This window comes from Physeter macrocephalus, chromosome 11 (genome assembly GCF_002837175.3).
Source record: "Physeter macrocephalus isolate SW-GA chromosome 11, ASM283717v5, whole genome shotgun sequence".
Taxonomy (NCBI): Eukaryota; Metazoa; Chordata; class Mammalia; order Artiodactyla; family Physeteridae; genus Physeter; species Physeter macrocephalus.
Window position 1 is genome coordinate 153970867 of NC_041224.1, and position 15387 is coordinate 153986253.

Consider the following 15387-nt stretch of genomic DNA (forward strand, 5'->3'; position numbering starts at 1 on the left):
GGCTCCGGACGCGCAGGCTCAGCGGCCATGGCTCACGGGCCCAGCCGCTCCGCGGCATGTGGGATCTTCCCGGACCGGGGCACGAACCCGCGTCCCCTGCATCGGCAGGCAGACTCTCAACCACTGCGCCACCAGGGAAGCCCTTAAGGCCGAACATTCTTATTCTCTATAATACTCCTAGTATTATACTAGGAGTACAGTATCCTAGTATAACACTCCTAATGCAATTCCACTCCTAGGTATTCACTCCACTGAAACGCACATACATGTCCATCAAAATGGACACATGTTCACTGAATGCTCAGAGCACTAATCCTGAGAGTCCTAAACTAAGAACTACCAAATGTCCATAGGCAATAAAATCGTCAAATACATTTACTATCACAAAATGAAATACTGTTTGCCAGTGATAATGAACAATCTACAACTACACCCAACAAAACGATGAATCTCACGAACGTAATGAATGTTGAGCGAAAGCATACACTAAAAAAGGCACACTGAAGGATTCATCACCATAAAATGCAGAGTTGGGAAAAACTAGCCCGTTTTGTTGGACTCGGATAGAGCATCTTGGGGAAGGGAAAGTGACTGGAGCAGAAATGAGGGTGGCTTCTGGAGAAGTAATGATGTTTCTGGATCCTTGTGCTTGGTTACCCCAAGTATGTTCAGGTTGTGAAATTCATTAAAATACACACTTAGAATTTATGCACTTTTTGTGTGTGTATAACTCATTAAAAGTTAGAAAAAATAAAGGTCCTTTTCCATGGAAAGGCTGGAATTCTTGGTATTCTGCCTAAAGTCATTCAGCTCTGGTTTCACCACGAATCCATACCCAACAAGTTTCACTCCCACGAGGGAGAGGTTTGAGAAAAGGCGTATACGCGGGCGGGTTGGGCGCCACAGCCGTACAGCTGGACATCCCGGTACGCCCCGCCCTGGGCCTAGAGAATGACCCGGCGCTTTTACCTCAGTCGAGTCGGGGCCGCGGCCGTGCGCCGGGGATGGCGGTGACAGTGACGCTGGAGCCTGCGGGCCGCTGCCGCTGGGACGAGCCGGTGCGCATCGCCGTGCGCGGCCTGGCCCCGGGGCAGCCGGTCACGCTGCGCGCGTCCTTGCGCGACGAGAAGGGCGCGCTCTTCCGAGCCCACGCGCGCTACTGCGCCGACGCCCACGGCCAGCTGGACCTAGAGCGCGCGCCCGCGCTGGGCGGCAGCTTCGCGGGGCTCGAGCCCATGGGGCTCCTCTGGGCTCTGGAGCCCGAGAAGCCTTTTTGGCGGTTTCTGAAGCGGGACGTGCAGACGCCCTTCGCCGTGGAGCTGGAGGTGCTCGATGGCCACGACCCTGACGCCCAGCGGCTCCTGGGCCGCGCGGTGCACGAGCGCGACTTCCTGGCGCCCGGGGTGCGGCGCGAGCCCGTGCGCGCGGGCCGGGTGCGCGCCACGCTCTTCCTGCCGCCGGGTAAGGCTGGGGTGCTGGGACCTCGACAGCATGCTCCCTGGGCTGCCTTGGTTTCTGATACCGCATCCCAGGGAGTTTGGCTTGGGAGCACGGTCAGAGAAGCGGATGTTGACTAAATCAGGGACCTGACAGCCACATTGGAGGCTTTTTATATGTTCCGCACTGTGCCACGCGTTTTGCTCGCATTACCTCATTTAATCTCTATACTATCCCGATGAGGTGGATACTGTTATTATGCAGATTAAAAAAAAAAAAAGACTGGATGGGATCGGTGGGTTCACTTTGCTATTAATAACTACGCTACAGATCTCTACAGGCATCAGCTGATCGCTTTTACACTAAATGATGACGGTCAAGGAATCTATTGCCATGTCTCCCTTCTGTAGTGTCCTGGGTGCACTGGGGCCCCTTACCCACTTTTTCATGTTCCTCTCTACCACAGATCACTTTTCAGACTTCACTGCCTTCCTCACCTGAAGCCTCGCCTGGTATTTCTTTTTCTTTCCTCTAAGTAGACATCTGAACCAAAAATAACGCCAAGGGTTGGTGCAACACAATATAAAGCTTTGTTTTGATTCTTAACTCTGTGTCCAATCCTGTAACAGAACACTGCAATTCAACACTGTCTAAAAGGTGAAATTCCTCCTTCCATTATGTAGTCATTAGACTTTGTTACCCTCCCTTACAACTAAAGTTTCTTAGAACCTTGGAGATAATTTGGAATTTGTGTCCCTTGTCAATAATGACTCAGGAAGCCGTTTCTTTTGATTCACGGAAACCCACTAAATACTTTAGAAAGCTCTCTAAAAGGAAAGCAATTTCTCTAAATTATATAATACCTTCTCTTTATAATATTACCTTCTCTAGGACCAGGACCTTTCCCAGGGATCATTGACATCTTTGGTGTTGGAGGAGCGCTGTTGGAATATCGGGCCAGCCTTCTGGCTGGCCATGGCTTTGCCACATTGGCTCTAGCTTATTGTGACTTTGAAGATCTTCCCAAGAAATTCGACACCATACACCTGGACTACTTTGAAGAAGCCCTGTGCTACATGCTTCAACACACCCAGGTTCTCCTAATGTCCTTTATCATTCTCTCTAGAACTACCTCCAGAGAGGGTGTCACTTTGCACTCACCTCTGCCAGGTGCATTGATGCTGCTCTATTCATCTTTCACAGAGATTTCTTCTACTCCACTTTCTCTGTCAGATGGATTAATATTTCAGAATTCACTGTAAAATTCATGTGATATTTTACTTTAGGGAATTATGTAGTAATATTAAAATTTCTTTTGCAAGTGGAGTTTCTAAATTTTTAGCTTTGCATGCTTTTTAATCTTTATTTTTCTGATAGCAGAGTATGTTCTCAGATTTTGATCAAAACTTGTCCACCCATTTCATAAGCTTAGAACCACTCAGTTGGACTCTGAAGTTTTACTTTGTTTCTATAAACTTAATCATTTGTCAGTATATATTTAGATGGGGTCTGATGAAAGATTCACTTCTTGGAACAGAATTTGGTTCCACACAGATGCCCAGGAACATTGATGCTTTAATTCAACCTGAATGAAGCTCTGAAATTGACAGGCTCCAATGACTCAGCATTCTCTAGTGGATGACTCTCTGGAAGTTTGCAACCAATTCCCAAATTTGCCAGTGAGTTTAAGATTTGTTTGCCGTGTGTCCAGCAAGAGAGTCTCTACATGGGAAGAAACTCTGTCAGCTGAGGTTGAGTCTCTTGTGGCCAATTCACAAATTAAAGCTAGCAGCATCTCTAGTTGCATTTAGAAAAACATTTTTCTGTTGGGTAGGTTCTTGACTTTTGACTCTTGTCCCTTCTTTTCTTCCAGGTAAAGGGCCCTGGCATTGGACTTCTGGGCATTTCTTTAGGGGCTGATATTTGTCTCTCCATGGCCTCATTTTTGAAGAACATCTCAGCCACAGTTTCCATCAATGGATCTGGCTTCAATGGAAACAAAGCCATATACTACAAGGAGAATAGCATTCCACCACTGGGCCATGACCTGAGGAGAATGAAGGTAGCTTTTTCAGGCCTCCTGGACATTGTGGATATAAGGAATGATATTGTAGGGGGATGTGAGAACCCCTGCATGATTCCAATAGAGAAGGCCCAGGGGCCCGTCCTCTTCATTGTTGGTCAGGATGACCATAACTGGAGGAGTGAGTTATACGCCCAGATAGCCTCTGAACGGTTACAGGCCCATGGAAAGGAAAAACCCCAGATCATCTCTTACCCTGGGACTGGGCATTACATTGAGCCTCCTTACTTTCCCATGTGCCCAGCTTCCCTACACAAATTATTGGACAAACCTGTGATCTGGGGTGGGGAGCCCAGGGCTCATTCTAAGGCCCAGGTAGATGCTTGGAAGCAAATTCTGACCTTCTTCACCAAACACCTTGGAGCTTGCCCCAAATTGTAATTGGTCTGTTATTGACAGGAGAGATTCAATGTCAGATTTTAGTGTTTAAGAATCTTATGTGAATCACTCGTCCCCTGGATAACATTAAATTCATGTCATTGGTATTAATGCTATATTTTAGGTAACTTTCTTGAGATTAATTTTGTCATTAATTTTTCTAATGTAACACTTGCCTATTGTAGAAGATTCGATTAGAAGTATATAATACTAAATAGTAAAAAGTTATCACCACTATTAAAATTTGTGTTTTCATCTAGATTTTTTTACTTAACACTTTGAGGCACAGATGAAATTTAAAGCTGAACAAATACTGGGCTACTTTTTCCATCACTGGGAGAGAATGGCCATTCAGTGTTTGCTACTGGTTCAACTACTGGTAGCAGGGTAGAATTTTCATTGGCTAAAATATACAGAGAGGTGTTGATAGAAGGAAAGCCAGACTGACCTTTTTCTCATGGAGATTAGAGAAGAATCCTCTGAGAGGTAAGAAGGGGAGCATCTGGCTCTGGATGGTTAAGTCAAAACTCTGTTCCAAAGATGACTGCCTATGAGCTATTTTCCTTTTTGCTTCCTGGCTCTAAGAACAGACTTTGGAAAATCATACTGTGACATTCTTAGAGGCATCATCATCACTTTCTCTGACATCAAGGCTACAAAGTATTGTGTAAGTGTATTTGAAGAGATAATGGCTGAGAATTTTCTAAAGCTGACAAAGACATCAGCCACATATTCCAACAGCACTATGTCTTTGTCAGCTCAGGCTTCTATAACAAAATACCATAGATGGGGTGGCTTAAACAACAGACATTTATTTCTCACAGTTCTGAAGGCTGGGAAGTCCAAGATCAACGTTCTGGCAGATTCAGTTCCTGGTGGCGCCTCTTCCTGGCTTATAGACGGCTGCCTTCTTCCTGTGTCCTTACCTGGCAGGGAGAGAGAGGGAGCTCCAGTTTCTCTTCCTCATTTCATAAGGACACTAATCCCCTCATGGGGGCTTCACTCTCATGACCTCATTTAAACCTAACAACCTCCCAAAGGTTCTACCTTCAAATACCATCACATTGGGGTTTCGGATTTCAACATATGAGTTTTGAGGGGACACATTCAGTTCATAACAACCATAAACCTCAAGCAAGTTAACCATATTTAACACATCACAGAAAAATTGTTTGTGGCAGTTTTATAACATAGAATTTATAACATAAATTCTTTTTTTTTTTTTTTTTTTTTTTTTTGTGGTACGCGGGCCTCTCACTTTTGTGGCCCCTCCCGTTGCGGAGCACAGGCTCCGGATGCGCAGGCCCAGCGGCCATGGCTCACGGGCCCAGCCGCTCCGCGGCATGTGGGATCCTCCCAGACCAGGGCACGAACCCGTGTCTCCTGCATCGGCAGGCGGACTCTCAACCACTGCGCCACCAGGGAAGCCCCAACATAAATTCTTTGACATTTCTGCCACCAAGAGGTGGGAGATCTATGTCCCCTCCCCTCAAATCTGGATGGGTTTCTGACTGCCTTAGTTAGTAGAGTACAGTAGAATTGATGCTTTATGATTTCAGAAGGTAGGTCATAAAGGCCATGAAGGTGATCCCACCTTGTTTGCTGGGAACACCTGCTCTTGGAGCCCTGAGTCACCCTAAGAAGTTTTACAACTTTGAGGCTGTGATGCTGTGAGGAAGCCCCAAATATACGGGGAGGCCAACTGTAAGCTCTTCCTGTAATAGTCCCAAATGAGCTCAACCTTTGAGTCATCTCAGCCCAAGTACAGGGATGTGACTGAAAAAACCTCAAGATGATTCTAGCCCCCAGCCATTTGAGTCTTCCCAGTGAAGGCTTTAGATATCCTGAAGCAGAGAAGAGTTGTACCAGTCAAGCACTGTCCAAATTGTAGATCTGTGAACAAAATATTGTCTTATGTGACTGTGTTTTGGGGGGCGTTTCAGTTATCTATTGCTTTGTAACAAACCACCCCAAAACACAGTGGCTTAAAACATTAACCATTCTCGGACTTCCCTGGTGGCACAGTGGTTAAGAATCCTCCTGCCAATGCAGGGGACACGGGTTCAAGCCCTGGTCCGGGAAGATCCCACATGCCGTGGAGCAACTAAGCCCGTGCGCCACAACTACTGAGCCTGCGCGCCACAACTACTGAAACCCACGCCTAGAGCCCGTGCTCCACAACGAGAAGCTACCACATTGAGAAGCCTGCACACCACAACAAAGAGTAGCCCCTGCTCTCTGCAACTAGAGAAAAGCCCACGCACAGCAAAGAAGACCCAATGCAGCCTAAAATAAATAAATAAATTTATTTTTTAAAAAACATTCACCATTCATTTTTCTCACTCACATGACAGGCAAGTTGGTATTGGCTGTCAGCTAAGATCTCAGGCAGGGCTGTGGTTCACAGGGTCTCAGTTCTCTCCATGTGGGCCTTGACAATGGCTAATTGGGCTGGGTTCCAAGAGTGAGCATCCCAATGTAGCAAAGCTGAATTGTATCGCATGTTTTTGACCTAGTCTTGGAAGCTACATAGCATCACTCTTGCTGTACACTACTGGTCAAGGCAATCACAAAGACCCACCAAGTTCAAGGAGAACATAGAGTCCACCTCTCAAAAGGAGAGTGGAAAGATTCTAGAAGAGCCGGTGGAATGGGAAACATTGTAACCACCTTTGGAAAATCTGCCTTCTAGTCACAGTTGTTCACATTCCTCCCACCTGTAAAATATGGTCATCCCTCCTTTAAAGCCCGCCTCCGCCCAAAGTCTCATTCCATTATAGCATCATGCTCAGGCTCAAAGTCTAAGATTGTATCATTTATATCAGGTCCAGGTGCAGATGAAGTTCCTCAGGTATAATTCCTTGGGTATAGCTCCTTGAGTATCTTTATTCTCAATCTGAAGATCTGTGAACTAAAGAGACAAGTTAGCTGTCCACACACACAGACATCCAGAATACGATGGTAGGCAGGTATAAGATAATTCTTACAGATATTTCTGTTCAATAACGGGTAATATGGGAGGCACATGACACTCACTGGCCCCTAGCCATTCTGAAATCCAGCTGAGAACATGTTGCCAATTCTTCCATTGGTGCTCAGTTTACTCTGAGTTGTTCTCTGTAGCTCTTGGTTTCACCCTCTGAGTTGAAACCTATATTTCCCATAAGAAAACTAAATTAGCAAAAAAGCCTCCTGGATCTGCTTCCTGGATGAAAAAGATGAGGCATCCAAAGATCTCTTTTTATTTTGCACCATCTCTATCTCTTTTAGTTCAAACTCATTGTGCTTCCACCAGAACCATTCTCTTAAGAATTATGTAGGTTTTCTAAAAAATATCAGTGGGGTTCACTTCCTTAGACAATACACCACTACAAATCTGTTTGAGATAGGAACTTTTCTATCTGGGGCTCCTTGGGAGAATGCTGCGGGCAAACATCCTTAAGAGTCCCATAAATTCTGTTATTTAATAGACAGGATCTGTTAGGTACACCTTAAAATCTTTAGAGGACCTTTGTCATTCTGAAATGTTCTATGAAGCACTACCTTGAATCTTTGAGGTCTTTACAAAGTCTCTCCCACAGACCTACCCTAGGTTTGACTTTGCTCTGAGGTCCTGTCTTAATTACAGAATAATTTACCATCTGGAGAAGCTGGAAAGGAGAAACAGTATTATTGTCAAGCTTGGCAAGTCCTGGTTGCTTCCTATTTAGCAGTTCATTCTTAGCTCACCTCTTCCTCTCGTATATTTTGTCATAGGCAGCAAGCAGAAGCCAGGCGGCACTGTCAGTACTCTGCTGGGAAATCACTTTAGCTAGATCAATGAATTCATTAGGTATATTTACCCTTTTTCACATTACTGCAGGTGTCAGTGTTGTCTCTAGCTTCCAATAAATTTATTTTACTTTCCTTTAGGTCATCAATAATGGCCTTCATGAGTCCCTTTAGGCTTTCACTAATAGTCTCCCTGGAGCCCTTCCAATTTCTACCTGCCACCTAGTCCTAAAGCCAGTTGTGATTCCTGTGCATATGAATTTCTCCACAGGCTGCTTGAGCTTCCTCACAGCATGATATCTGGGTTTCAAAAATGAATGGTCCAAGAGAGGAAGGCAGAAATACATGGCCTTTTTATGACTTAGCTTTGGAAGTCACATATCATTGCTTCAGCTGTACTCTACTGGTTGAGGCAGACACAGAGACATTAGGTGCAAGGAAAATGTGTATAGACTATCTCCTGATAGGGGAATGGCAAGTTTCTAGAAGGGCATGTGAGATGGGAGTTATTTGTCATAATCATCTTTGGAAAATGCAATCTGTCCACAGAATTGTTTGTTACGTAGCAAAAGGCAATGGAACACTGCAGAAAAGAAAGACAAAGATTAAAAAATCTTACCAGCAACCACAGAAAAAAGTCAACCTTCAAAGAAGCAGCAGTAAGTCTAACAACTGACTTCTCCACAGCTATGATGGAAATCAGGAACCATTGAAAAACGTTTAAAGTGTCGAAAGAAAACATATGACAACCTTGAATCCTATTCTAGCAAAATAGATTCTTAAATATGAAAGTATGTATTGTTCATAAAATTGACTGAAAAAATTTAACAATCAAAAGTCATTTTCAGAAAAATAGAAATTGAGAGAATTAATATAGCATACCTGCAATAAAGGAAAAACTAGGGTGTTCTTCAAGCAGAATGAAGATGACTCAAGGAAATCAAGGAGAACATAGAGTCCACCTCTCAAAAGGAGAGTGGAAAGATTCTAGAAGAGCCGGTGGAATGGGAAACATTGTAACCACCTTTGGAAAATCTGCCTTCTAGTCACAGTTGTTCACATTCCTCCCACCTGTAAAATATGGTCATCCCTCCTTTAAAGCCCGCCTCCGCCCAAAGTCTCATTCCATTATAGCATCATGCTCAGGCTCAAAGTCTAAGATTGTATCATTTATATCAGGTCCAGGTGCAGATGAAGTTCCTCAGGTATAATTCTTTGGGTATAGCTCCTTGAGTATCTTTATTCTCAATCTGAAGATCTGTGAACTAAAGAGACAAGTTAGCTGTCCACACACACAGACATCCAGAATACGATGGTAGGCAGGTATAAGATAATTCTTACAGATATTTCTGTTCAATAACGGGTAATATGGGAGGCACATGACACTCACTGGCCCCTAGCCATTCTGAAATCCAGCTGAGAACATGTTGCCAATTCTTCCATTGGTGCTCAGTTTACTCTGAGTTGTTCTCTGTAGCTCTTGGTTTCACCCTCTGAGTTGAAACCTATATTTCCCATAAGAAAACTAAATTAGCAAAAAAGCCTCCTGGATCTGCTTCCTGGATGAAAAAGATGAGGCATCCAAAGATCTCTTTTTATTTTGCACCATCTCTATCTCTTTTAGTTCAAACTCATTGTGCTTCCACCAGAACCATTCTCTTAAGAATTATGTAGGTTTTCTAAAAAATATCAGTGGGGTTCACTTCCTTAGACAATACACCACTACAAATCTGTTTGAGATAGGAACTTTTCTATCTGGGGCTCCTTGGGAGAATGCTGCGGGCAAACATCCTTAAGAGTCCCATAAATTCTGTTATTTAATAGACAGGATCTGTTAGGTACACCTTAAAATCTTTAGAGGACCTTTGTCATTCTGAAATGTTCTATGAAGCACTACCTTGAATCTTTGAGGTCTTTACAAAGTCTCTCCCACAGACCTACCCTAGGTTTGACTTTGCTCTGAGGTCCTGTCTTAATTACAGAATAATTTACCATCTGGAGAAGCTGGAAAGGAGAAACAGTATTATTGTCAAGCTTGGCAAGTCCTGGTTGCTTCCTATTTAGCAGTTCATTCTTAGCTCACCTCTTCCTCTCGTATATTTTGTCATAGGCAGCAAGCAGAAGCCAGGCGGCACTGTCAGTACTCTGCTGGGAAATCACTTTAGCTAGATCAATGAATTCATTAGGTATATTTACCCTTTTTCACATTACTGCAGGTGTCAGTGTTGTCTCTAGCTTCCAATAAATTTATTTTACTTTCCTTTAGGTCATCAATAATGGCCTTCATGAGTCCCTTTAGGCTTTCACTAATAGTCTCCCTGGAGCCCTTCCAATTTCTACCTGCCACCTAGTCCTAAAGCCAGTTGTGATTCCTGTGCATATGAATTTCTCCACAGGCTGCTTGAGCTTCCTCACAGCATGATATCTGGGTTTCAAAAATGAATGGTCCAAGAGAGGAAGGCAGAAATACATGGCCTTTTTATGACTTAGCTTTGGAAGTCACATATCATTGCTTCAGCTGTACTCTACTGGTTGAGGCAGACACAGAGACATTAGGTGCAAGGAAAATGTGTATAGACTATCTCCTGATAGGGGAATGGCAAGTTTCTAGAAGGGCATGTGAGATGGGAGTTATTTGTCATAATCATCTTTGGAAAATGCAATCTGTCCACAGAATTGTTTGTTACGTAGCAAAAGGCAATGGAACACTGCAGAAAAGAAAGACAAAGATTAAAAAATCTTACCAGCAACCACAGAAAAAAGTCAACCTTCAAAGAAGCAGCAGTAAGTCTAACAACTGACTTCTCCACAGCTATGATGGAAATCAGGAACCATTGAAAAACGTTTAAAGTGTCGAAAGAAAACATATGACAACCTTGAATCCTATTCTAGCAAAATAGATTCTTAAATATGAAAGTATGTATTGTTCATAAAATTGACTGAAAAAATTTAACAATCAAAAGTCATTTTCAGAAAAATAGAAATTGAGAGAATTAATATAGCATACCTGCAATAAAGGAAAAACTAGGGTGTTCTTCAAGCAGAATGAAGATGACTCAAGGAAATATGGAAATGAAGGAAGAAATGGAATATAATGAAAAAGGTTAAATATGCATGTAAATATAAATATTTACAAATAACATATTGCGGGGTTTAAAATACACATAGAAAAAATGCTTGATATAATCTCTGTCCTCTTAAATTTGTTGAGACTTGTTTTCTGGCCTAGCATGTGACCTATCCTGGAGAATGTTCTGTGTGCACTTGAAAAGAATGTGTACTGTGCTGTTTTGGGGTGTAATATCCTATCTATTAGGTCCAACAGGTCCATTGTCTCTTGGACCCCATGGCTTGTGAAATCCCAGTTCCCCGACCAGGGATTAAACCCGGGCACCCAGCAGTGAAAGCGCTGAGTCCTGGACCATCAGGGAATTCCCCCATTGTCTCATTTAAGATCACTGTTGCCTTATTGATTTTCTATCTGGATGATCTGTCCATTGATGTAAGTGGAGTGGTAAAGTCCCCAACTATTATAATATTATTGTAAATTTCTCTCTTTATATCTGTTAATATAGCTTTGTATATTTAAGTACCCCTGTATTGGTTGCATATACATTAACAAGTGTAATATCCTCTTCTTGTATTGATCCCTTTATCTTTGTCTTTTGTTACAGCCTTTATTTTCAGGTCTAGTTGGTGTGGTATGTGTATCACTACCCCAACTTTCTGGTCGTTTCCATTTGCATTTGCATGAAATATCTTTTTCCATCCTTTTACCCTCAGTCTGTGTGTGTCTTTAGTTCTGAAGTGAGTCTCTTGTAGACAGCATATAGATGGGTCTTGTTTTTTTTTAATCCAATCAACTATGTCTTAGGAGCATTTAGTCAATTGACATTTAAAGTAACTATTGATAGGTATGTACTTATTGTCATTTTGTTTCTTGTTTTCCAGTTGTTTTTGTATTTCTTCTCTGTTTATTTCTTCTCCTTTTTCTTTCTTTCCTTGTGGTTTGATGATTTTCTTTAGTAGTGTGCTTGTGTTCCTTTCTCTTTAGTTTGCGTGTATCTATTGTAGGTTTCTCTTAATATATATTTTTAAATTTATTTATTTTATTCATTTTTTCATTGCTGTGTGCAGGCTTTCTCTAGTTGAGGTGAGCAGGGTCTACTCTTCATTGCAGTGCCCAGTCTTCTCACTGCAGTGTCTTCTCTTGTTGCAGTTGCTAAGCATGGGCTACAGGCACGCAGGCTTCAGTAGTTGTGGTGTGTGGGCTCAGTAGTTGTGGCTCGCGGGCTCTAGAGTGCAGACTCAGTAGTTGTGGCGCGTGGGGTTAGTTGCTCTGTGGCATGTGGGATCTTCCCAGACCAGGGCTCGAACCCATGTCCCCTTTATTGGCAGGCGATTCCCAACCACTGTGCTACCAGGGAAGCCCCTCTATTGTAGGTTTTTCATTTGTGTTTACCATAGGTTTCATATATGATGAACTATATCTAAATCTACTTGTTTTGAACTGGCAGTCATTTAAGTTCAAATACATTCTAAAAGATCTACATTTTTTATTCCCCTCACCCATATTTTGTGTTTTTGATGTCATGTTTTACATTTTCATGTTTATCCCTTAACTGTTCGTTGTAGTTATAGTTGATTTTACAGTTTATTGTCTTTGAATCTTCATACTAGCTTCTTTAAGTAAGTGGTTAATCTTCAGCTCTTACTTCATATTTTCCTTTCCTAGTGGGATTTTCCCTTTCCTATGGAATCTTACTTCTTTTCTACTTAGAGAGGACCCTTTAACACTTCTTTTAGGGTAGGTTTATTATTGATGAACTCTTTTTCTTTTTGCTTTTCTGAAAAGTTCTTTATTTCTCTAATTCTAAACAATAATCTTGCTGGGTAGAGTATCCTAGGATGAAGATTTTTCCCTTCTGGCATTTTAAATATATCATGTCAATCTCTTCTGGCCTGCAGAAAAAATCAGCTGATGGCCTTATGCAGTTTCCCATATATATGACTCTTTGTTTTTTTTCTTGCTGACTTTAGAATTCTCTCTTTAAGTTTTTCCATTTTAATTATGATACGTCTTAGTGTGGGTCTGTTTAGGTTCATCCCTCTGTGCTTCCTTTACCTGAATATCTGTTTCCTTCTTCAGGTTTGGGGATTTTTCAGCAATAATTTCATTAAATACATTCTAGATCCCCTTCTCTCTCTCTCTCTCTTCTCCTTCTGGAACACCTATAATGCACATTTTGGTATGCTTGATGTTATCCCAAAGATCTCTTAAACTATTTTCATTTTTTTAATTGTTGTTTTTTTTTAAATGATAGAGCTGGGATTTTATTTTATTTTGGCCACACCGCATGGCTTGCGGGATCTCAGTTCCCTGACCAGGGGTTGAACCTGGGCCATGGCAGTGAAAGCCCAGAATCCTAACCACTAGGCCACCAGGAAACACCCATTAAATTTGTTTTTCTATTTGCTGTTCTTCTTTGGTGATTTCCATTATTCTGTCTTCTCAATCACTTATGTGTTTTCTGTATCACTTAATCTGTTATTCATTCCTTCTTGTGTGTTTTTTATTCCAGTTAATGAACTCTTCATTTCTGATTGGGTCTTTTTTATATATTCTAGTTCCTTGTTAAAATTCTCATTGTGTTCATCTATCCTTTTCCCTAATTCAGTTAGAATTTTTATTTGACTTTGACTTTTTTATCTGGTAAACACAACTTTCCAAAATCTATGGGATTCAGCAAAAGCAGTTCTAGGAGGGAAGTCTATAGTGATACAGGCCTTCCTGGAGAAACATGAAAAATCTAAAATAAACAACCTAATGTAAAGGAATTAGAAAAAGAACAAACACAGCCCACAGTCAGCAGAAGGAATAAAATGATGAAGATCACAGAGAAAATAAATAAAATAGAGAACAAAAAAATTAGAAAAGATCAATGAAATGAACCAAGAGCTGTTTTTTTGAAAAGATAAACAATATTAATAATCCTTTAGCCAGGCTCATCAAGAAGAAAAGAGAGAGGATCCAAATAAACAAAATAAGAAATGAAAGAGGAGAAATAACAACCAATAACCACAAGACAATACCATAAACGGTTATAAGCCAACAAACAGAACAACCTAGAAGGAATGGACAAATGTCTAGAAACGTACACTATGCCAAGACTGAATCAGGAAGAAAAAGACAACTTGAAAAGACCAATCACTAGTAGTGAAATTGAATTTGTAATTTTAAAAACTCCCAGCAAACAAAAGTCCAGTACCAGATGGCTTCACAAGGGACTTCTATCAAACATATAAAGAACAGTTTATACCTATCCTTCTCAAACCATTCCAAATAATTGACGAGGACAAAACACTCCCAAAATCATTCTACAGGGCCACCATTACCCTGATTCCAAAACCAGACAATGACAGTACAAAAAAAGGAGAATTACAGGCCAATATCTTAGATGAATATAGATGCAAAAATCCTCAGTGAAATGTTAGCAAATTGAATCCAACAATATATAAAAGGATCATATATCCCAGTAAGTAAGTGGGATTTATTTTAGGAATGCCAGGATTGTTAAATATTGGCAAATCATCAATGTGATATACTACATTAACAATAAGAAGGATAAAAATCATATGATCATCACAATAGATGCAGAAAAATCATTTGACAAAATTCAATATCCATTCATGACAAAAACTCTCATCAGTGTTGGTATAGAAGGAACATTTCAGAAAATAATAAAGACCATTTATGACAAACCCACAGCTATCGTCATACACAACAGTGAAAATCTGAAAGCCTTTCTTCTAAATTCAGGAACAAGACAAGGATGCCCACTCTCGCCACTTCTATTTAACATTATATTGGAAGTCCTAGCCACAGCATCAAAAAAGAAAGAGAAATAAAAGCATCCAAATTGGAAGGGAAGAAGTAAAACTGTCACTATTTGCAGATGACATGATGCTATATATAGAAAACTCTTAAAACTACTGAAAATTATTAGAATTAATAAATGAATTCAGTAAAGTTTCAGGATACAAGATTAATATACAGAAATATGTTGCTTTTCTATACTCTAATAATGAACAATCAGAAAGAGAAACAAAAAAACAACCCTGCTTAAAATTACATTGAAAAGAATAAATTGCCTAGGAATAAACTTAACCAAGAAGGTGAAGGACCTATACACTAAAAACTATGAAACATTGATGAAGAAAACTGAAGATGATACAAAGAAATGGAAAGATATCTTGTGTTCTTGAACTGAAAGAATTAATAGTTAAAATGGCCATACTCCCCAAAGCAATCTACGGGTTTAATGCAATCCCTATCAAAATACCCAAGATATTTTTCACAGAAGTAGAATACTCCTAAAATTTATATGGAAAAGCAAAAGGTCCTGAATTGCCAAAACAATCTTGAGAAAAAAGAACAAACTTGGAGGTATCATGCTCCCCGTCTTCATACTATACTATCAAGGTACAGTCATCAAAACAGCATGGTACTGGCACAAAAACAGATATATAGATCAATGGAACTGAATAGGGAGCCCAGAAATAAACCTACACACCTATGGCCAATTAACCTATGACAAAGGAAGCAAAAATATACAATGACAAAAAGATAGTCTCTTCAATAAGCAGTGCTGGGAAAATTGGACAGCTACATGTAAAACAATGGAATTAGAACATTTCCTCACACAATATTAAAAAAA

General features: G+C 40.9%; 1 protein-coding gene and 1 long non-coding RNA gene across 5 annotated transcripts in view; one reads left to right on the top strand and one right to left on the bottom strand.

Annotated features, from left to right (window-relative positions):
- The window catches only part of LOC112062422 (uncharacterized), a 29613-nt gene extending 28558 nt beyond the window's left edge, over nt 1-1055 (bottom strand). For 3 of the 4 annotated variants that reach the window (XR_003682056.2, XR_002890713.3, XR_008618701.1), the window contains exon 1: nt 970-1035. This is a non-coding gene — a long non-coding RNA (uncharacterized lncRNA). Of the gene's footprint in view, nt 1-969 lie in introns of all 4 variants that reach the window. The other variant, XR_002890712.3, reaches the window with a different exon arrangement.
- ACOT4 (acyl-CoA thioesterase 4) lies at nt 1005-4141 on the top strand. Its single transcript, XM_007109029.3, has 3 exons — nt 1005-1461; nt 2329-2531; nt 3311-4141. Exons 1-3 carry the CDS (start codon nt 1005-1007, stop codon nt 3899-3901), a joined length of 1251 nt encoding a protein of 416 aa, XP_007109091.2. The 3' UTR covers nt 3902-4141.
- The last annotated feature ends 11246 nt before the right edge of the window (nt 4142-15387 follow it).

Bases quoted from the DNA above. Each gene is read 5' to 3' on its own strand.
- ACOT4 (XM_007109029.3), top strand. From the start codon at position 1,005: ATGGCGGTGACAGTGACGCTGGAGCCTGCGGGCCGCTGCCGCTGGGAC. The intron at 1,462-2,328 runs GTAAGGCTGGGG...TACCTTCTCTAG, and splicing joins CACGCTCTTCCTGCCGCCGG to GACCAGGACCTTTCCCAGGG. The intron at 2,532-3,310 runs GTTCTCCTAATG...CTTTTCTTCCAG, and splicing joins ACATGCTTCAACACACCCAG to GTAAAGGGCCCTGGCATTGG.